This window comes from Psittacula echo (assembly GCF_963264785.1).
Source record: "Psittacula echo genome assembly, chromosome: 1".
In the NCBI taxonomy this organism is placed as follows: Eukaryota; Metazoa; Chordata; class Aves; order Psittaciformes; family Psittacidae; genus Psittacula; species Psittacula echo.
The window spans coordinates 41,596,413-41,604,141 of NC_137735.1; the positions used below are offsets into that span (position 1 = coordinate 41,596,413).

General features: G+C 39.4%; 1 protein-coding gene across 1 annotated transcript; it reads left to right on the forward strand.

The window, feature by feature from the left end:
* Window positions 1-628: 628 nt before the first annotated feature.
* Window positions 629-6,214, forward strand: MFAP3L (microfibril associated protein 3 like; the record flags this gene model as incomplete). Its single annotated transcript, XM_080635813.1, has 2 exons — window positions 629-911; window positions 5,352-6,214. The coding sequence occupies 2 exons, from the start codon at window positions 629-631 to the stop codon at window positions 6,212-6,214; spliced, it is 1,146 nt and encodes a 381-aa protein (XP_080491939.1).
* Between the last annotated feature and the right edge of the window lie 1,515 nt (window positions 6,215-7,729).

A 7,729-nucleotide genomic window follows, 5' to 3' on the forward strand; every position in this document is an offset into this window, starting at 1 on the left:
TTGTATTTGGACAAAATTGTGTACATTAAGGATTCCAACAGCAGCTCCAAAAACCTTTCCTGGAGCAGTTCTTTCTTACACCATGTTCCACAATTCACCTAAAACCGTGCACGTGACATAGTTACGGCGCTGAATCCGTAGTGACAGCTTTAATGTGCTGTACCTTTGTTTCTCCTGTTGATTTTGCAAATGTTAAAAAAAAGAGAAAAATCAGTAGAACTTTTGGCATACAACTGAAGCTGCTGCTCTAGCTAAATTGCTGCTAAGTGTCTAGGTGATAAAAGCTTTCTCCCACACCTGCCACTCTGAACAACACTATTATCAGGAAAATGTATGCATCTTTTTCCAGTAAGAATAAGGACTGTGATAACTTTAGCATTTAGACAAGACACTGAGCTGATGATTGTGAAATGCATTAATGGATGTGTCACTATTTTAAAAGAGCACATCTAATGGATTGTTTATACATGCCATCTCATTGTACTTATTTATTTATTTTATAGGATATTTTAAACATTAAATTGCACAGATCAAGGTAGAGCTCTCCTGTGACCTCCTCACCTCAAGGGCCTGTGTTGAACGGAACCAATCCCAGTTCCCAGCCAGTTGTGTATACCACTGAAGGAAAATGAACATACTGAACAGCCACCACTTTTTGTACTTTCTGCCTACCACACGCCTTGTCATCTTATTAGCAGCTTTGACAACTGCTGAGGATGTGACTAATAGCACTTTCAACCGCACTGACATGAACATGGGATCTGTGCCCTTGGTCATCTCCCACATCGACCATATTATAGTCAAGGAGGGGAGTAGTGCCTTGATCGACTGCAATGTCCAAGGTAGTCCTAGTCCACATTACCGATGGTACAATTCCAACGGCTACCTACTCAAAGAGGAGGAGAATAAAGGTAAGATTAATTAGTGTTCTCACTGATGCAGCCTGTCCAGAGACACTTCGGATTTCAGAAGGTTGACTAATAACCTGAATTTAACAGCCTGACTGTGGTATTTTCCTGTGTGAAATTGTGTGAAAGCACAGTGGCAACCATAAATTTGTTGTGTGCACCTTGGAAGAAAACAATAACATTTTGTTGTGTTATTTATAGCAACACAAAGCATGAAGCTGAAACATTTAACAGAAAGTGTAGACAGGCTTCTTTCACTGGAAGGCTTCGGGTTTGATCTTGTTTCCCTTTCTGTCCTCTTTTGTTCTTCTCTGGAACCAAAAAAGATTAAAAAGCTGTTTTCCAACTGAAGGGAGGATTCTCTTGACATATGACAGCAATTTGTTGATGTGAATTCAACACAGCTAACTCCCTGATACACCTCAGTCTTTACGCGTAGTGCCATGGAGGGTGAGATGCAGGAGATGCCCTGAATGACCAACAGAAAAACCTATACAGGGCAGCAGTCAGAAGGACAAGCAAAGTCTGAGCCTTCCTGGCTTTAGTTAAGACTCTTCAGTTGCATTTGCCGGAGACCTTAATTACACAAGCTTGTTTTCCTTAAATGGAAGGGTTAGGTTATAATCCTAGTTATAGTTCTAGGGAACATTTCATTGGAGGTGGGGGGAAGGTGTTTTGCTCATGTAATCCTTCCATACTGACTGCTTTGTTTACAGCATGATGAAATAAACTAGTTATTCATATTAAATTCAAGATAGCTTGCCTAACTAATAGCTGAACTGAGGGAGAATTCTGCTATGACAGGAGTAATGATTGACCCAGCTGGATATTCAAGAGCACAGTGTATCTGTGAAAGCTTACTGCATAATTGGTTATATTTTACATGATAGTATTTTGTAATTTTCTGAGTAAAGCTAGAGAAAGGAACTACTTGAACTGGTGTTTTCAGGTGTAATCTGTGCAGTCATGGCAACATACTGTGATTACTGCACTGGAGTGGTTTCCTAAGGCTCACTAACAGAAATTTTCCCCTTTCGTTAGGCATCTAACTTTAGGTCTTTGTATAGTGAACTGAGAGAGGCAGGTACTAACACAAATATTTAGGTAGGTGAGCAAAAACTGTGACCAAGTCAGTAAAAATTGCAGATGTAGTATTAGGACAACATCACTTGGACTTTCAACAGTGCACTTCCTCCCTTAAAAATGACTCCCTTCTATAAGAAGTGTTTCCTAGCTCAAGGCCTTTTCTATGTGTACAGTTATGTTGCATATGGCGTTGAATTGTTACCAAAACCCAGCAATGATACCTTTTCTAATCATTGTTTTCTTGTTAGGCTTATACTATCTGCCAGGATCCACTGGCCCAGATCCAGTCGTTAACTCACAGTTGAATGCTGTTGTGTCATTTATAACAGCTGGAACCAGGATACATCAGCAAGGCAGCTTATTATTTAACAATTAATAAACACCCACTTTGCCAACATTTCAATTCAAAGAAATACTGAGCAGCCAGTACTGTATTTTTTTCTTATTCTAGAGGTGGAGAAAGAAGTGTTACCTATTACAGAGAGAATCATAGAATCATAGAATAGTTAGGGTTGGAAAGGACCTTCAGATCATGTAGTTCCAACCCCCCTGCCATGGGCAGGGACACCCCACACTAAACCATATCACCCAAGGCTCTGTCCAACCTGGCCTTGAACACCGCCAGGGATGGAGCATTCACAGCTTCCCTGGGCAACCCATGACGTTTCCTCTATAAGAGTATTGTCCTCTGAATTTGCCTAACTTTAGAAGATCAGGGTGATTTGTTTATGTGGAGGTCTGCTTTAGACTGAGCTTTTTATTTATTCTGTATTTTTAAATTTCAGGCAAATTGATGTTTTCAAGAATTACACTAGGGCAAAACTCAGTGTTTCAGCTAAGTTAAAAATTCTAAGTAAGAAGATAAAAAGATGTAATTAAGAAGTGTCCATACAGGAACTGAGGCAAGGATCTTGTGGGAATACTTTCTTATAGGCTTCTATAAGCCATGCTTAATTAGAAAAACTTTCAAAACGGTAAAAGCCCATAAGTACTCTGAAATAAAGGCTTTTTTTGACTACTGAGTTTCAAAATTGCCCACAGATTCTTCCTTGAAAGAAATAATGTAAAAAAAAAATACATATATAATCTTTTTAACAACGAAAGAACTATGTAAAGGATAAAATAAATATAGAAGCAAAGTATACACTGACATGTGACAGGACTGCAGACTTTGTGTGTGATTTACCTCCATTGCACAGGGGTTTTAGTCCTCTAATCACAGATTCCGTGTGTTTGCTCAGCTGCCTTAGTGGAATCATAGAATGGTTTGGGTTGGAAGGGACCTTGAAGATCATCTAGTTCCAACACCCCTGTCACAAGGAAGGTCACCTTCCACTAGACCAGGTTGCTCAAAGCACCATCCAGCCTGGCCTTGAACACTGCCAGGGATGGGCATCCACAGCTTCTCTGGGCAACCTGTGCCAGTGCCTCACCACCGTCATAATGAAGAATTTTTTCCTAAATGTCTAATCTAAATCTCCCCTCTTTCAGTTTAAAACTATTCCCCCTCATTCTATCACTATATGCCCTTGTAAAAAGCCCCTCTCCAGCTTTTTCTTCATCATTCAGCATGGCTAATAAGACAGCAAAACTGAATTTCCTATTTTGTTTCAACCTACTTTCAGCACATCCTTTGGCATCTGTTTCTACCACCAGGCTAACTCTCCAGGCTGGCACGCAGATAAAAGCAAAGCCTGACCTGCTCCCACAGGATCTGCTGTCACCTGTGCATTTTGTAAGGGCTTCTGGAGCCATTTCCCACTTGTGCTGCATGGCACAACTGTTCTCCAGGGAGCTGTGAGTGAATTTGCCTGTGTGGGCACATGTGGGAACTGTGCAAAGGCAGCTGGGGTCCAAAGGGGCTTGGGTGGGTTAGTGATAACTTTTTGCCACAAAGAGAGTGTGTTACAACCCCAAGTAAAAACAACTTCCATGTTAATAGACTTAAACTGGTTAGGATTAAGGAAAATCAACTTTCTGATAGGAAAGATAGGTGCACACCTGAAATTCCTTCCTGTGGAAGATTCCATTACTGCCTTCAGCAGATACCTGCCAGGTGCCTGCTTGGGATTACAGAGATTGAAAACACTTGAGCCTGTCTCTGAGCAGCAGTATTAGATGATCTTACATCATTAGATGGTCTTACATCAGCCTGTATCATTGTTCTAAAAGGAAATCTGTATGACATCACTCTGTGGAAAGTGTTCGGAAGGCACAGAGGCACACCTACGCTTTCTGGCTGTTCTTTTCACCACGTGAACCCTTCTAGGGATAGGTTTACCTGAATGAAAGAATTGATACCAGATTTTCCCACTGAAGTTGAATCATGTTTTTTATAGCAAAGTTGTAATTTAATAAGTCATATCACACCAAATAAGGCAAAAAAAATATATACATCCTCAGCTCTAAAATGGTAGTCATATTTGAATAAAAATGAAACTCACTTGAGGAACTAAAAATCTAATTCATTACCAATATGTAATGCCAAACACAGTAATGAGCTGAATCTTGAATCACTTTAGCAGTGATAGCAGCGCTGGATTTTAGCATGTTGTTTAGTCTCAATTTAATAGCTAAATTGTTCTGCTGTGCCAGGTTCAAAGGATATGAAATGTACGTGTACAACCGCATATAACGACTAAAAATACCACTTATATTTAATTGATAGAAATTACTCTTAAAAGTAAAATAACTTCCATCGTGATGTATGTGTAGAAGTTCACACTGGCAAAAAAGGTGTTCTCTGTCATGTCTTTTCCCTTTCCCATCCATTTTATTCCTCTGGTTCCTAATTCTTCTTTTTAAAATCATATTTCAAAATTAGATTTTGAAAACCCCAGAGAGTAGGCAGCATAGTATACGATCTCTGAAATTTTAGGGGTTTAAAGTTTACATTAACAGAATTATATGAGATACTGTAACAAAACACCAAAAAACCCACTTGTAAGAAAATGCATTGTCGGGGAACAAAAGGAGGGCTTAGTAGGTTTGTCTGCCTCACAATCCCGTTGTTACTGTTCTTTAAGGAAATGTGGCATGCGTTTGGGAGGCTCTCTGGGGTAAGTAGTTCTATCTTTGTAACTCAACTGGCCATAAAATTGTGATAGATGTCATGCATATTAAATTTTCTCATGGGATTCTTTCAGGGCATGATCTGATTATTCACAGTTGATGTCAGGATTTTATAGTAACACATCTAGGGACAGACTGGCCTTTGTGATGGAAAATTCTTTGTCTTCTTGTGAACATTATTTCCTTCTTCCAAAATCTGAAGCCAGTTTGACAATGCTGATGTTTAAGACTATGATGATTATGTGAACAAAATGCTTCTAAGTTACTCTGTCTCCTCTCCAGCAGGAAAATGGTGGTTTCTTGACAATGGGCTACTAAACATTACCAGCGTGTCTTTTGAAGACAGAGGTAAATACACGTGTGTTGCATCTAATACGTATGGCAGTGTTAACAATACTGTGACGCTGAGGGTTGTCTTCACCTCCGGAGATATGGGCATCTATTACATGATTGTCTGCCTTGTAGCTTTTACCATTGTTATGATACTGAACATTACTCGGTTATGTATGATGAGCAGCCATCTGAAGAAAACTGAGAAAGCAATCAATGAATTCTTCAGAACAGAAGGGGCAGAGAAACTCCAGAAAGCCTTTGAGATTGCAAAGCGTATCCCAATTATCACTTCAGCCAAAACACTTGAGCTTGCCAAAGTAACCCAGTTCAAGACCATGGAATTTGCTCGCTATATCGAAGAGCTTGCTCGGAGCGTACCTTTGCCACCTCTCATCATGAACTGCAGGACTATAATGGAAGAAATTATGGAGGTTGTCGGTCTGGAGGAGCAAGGACAGAATTTTGTACGGCAGACAGCAGAAGGCCAGGAAACCTCTGAAACAGATGAGCTGTACATGATCCCAAATGCTTTGAAGCGTAGTGACTCTCCCACAGGTGATTCTGACGCATCATCACTGCACGAGCCACCTCAACAGATTGCAATAAAAGTATCAGTTCACCCATTGTCTAAAAAGGACTGCATGGACGGTCAGTCACAAGAAAGCATGCAGCTGGACACCAAGGAAGAAGACACTTCTCAAACACCAGCACTTCCTGCAGAACCCCTTCCTGAGCCTTCTGCTGAACTCAGTTCTGATGACACAGCATTGGCAAATGACAAAAATACATGCATTATATATGAAAGCCATGTATGATAGTTACTCCTGAATCTGTGCATAGCAGGAAAATCAGGTGGAGCTCTTTTAAAAATACATCTTGTAATTGCCGCTAAGCCTTACCTGGAGACTATCATAGCAAAAGCATGTATGTGGATTATTTGGCACTTTCTTCTCAGTTTGACTTTAGTTTACCATGATGTATGACAGAGTAATTGCTATTACATTAATATTAATTGCTCTTTTTGATTAGGAGTATTTCCAAGAAACATTTACCTCAGCATTTTCTAGGTTGGAGTCCACTATAGTGGCCTCCTGAAAGTCACTGGTAGTCTTCGATGTAGGACACTTGAATTTACTAAACATAAAACTGGTTTTCATTTTCCTCTTTGACTCTTTTATTTCCATCTATTGCATTTTTGCAGATATTATCTTGTGAATTTGAAATATTGCCCAAGAGGCAGCACTGCAGTAGCCAAATAAAATCCTAGTAGATCCCATTTAAAAAACCTGTTTGTTCAGCTGCATTGTCATTTAGAGGGCTATTAAAGAAAGTTAATTCCATTTCATTTAGTTAATTCCATTCCATTGAAAGTTCCCATTTCATTTGAGACTAGGCATGCTAGGCATGCTCAGGCACAGGGGAAATAGTTTTCCTTTTCCATGGAATGAAGATGCCAACAATTGTGGTTTTTTCACATCAAGAAACAACTTTGAGGTAGATTTTACAGATGGGAAAGCGTGTAAACATCTTACAGAAAGTTGCAGTCCAACAGTTCTGCAGGGATTTTTGCATATATTTGACCATTTCTAACTTTGCCAGAAGTTTATATGGAAAACAGCTGCAAATATGCAAGGTGTCTTTGTTTTTTTTTTTTTAATAGTAATTTGGTAGGAGTAAGTATGCATTACCTTACCAAAAGATATGCAGGTTCCTTAACAGTCCTGCAAACGCCAGTAATCAGCTGGTAACAAGGCTGAAATGGCAGAAGACCCTTTTATTGGGATTCTCAATTTGGTGCAGATTTGTATTTTGAAGATCAAACCTAAATTCATCTGTAAGCATAAGTCTGACAGTGTTTTATCCAAACTAAAAAACCAAAATAATATAATTGTCCTGTGAAATTCCAGTGACGATCACACACAAACTGTTTACTGCATTGTAATTGCTTTGGTATTTTACCTCCTACCTATGTAGGATGTTCACTGCTTGAGTACATGTGTCCCTACCCCAGTAAAGCTTTAATCATCACAGCAACTGGGGCATTAAAAAGGATCAATGTTTATGCCCGGAAATGCCAGGAGTGGAAAGGAAGTGGTAATTCCTACTGCAAGTAGACAATAAAGAGGACCTTCTCTGGTGTGAGTCTGGAATGAAAGCTCTTCCAAGGTGTTGTGTAAGATTCATAGCATATTACTTAATCATCTGGCACACTTTAATTTGGAACTAATGAACAAACTGTCACCTTACAGTTTTTAAGAAGGACTGTAGTGTAAGTACAGATACTCAAAACTAATCTGGAATTAGGCATATTGCAGAAAAAGAAATCACCT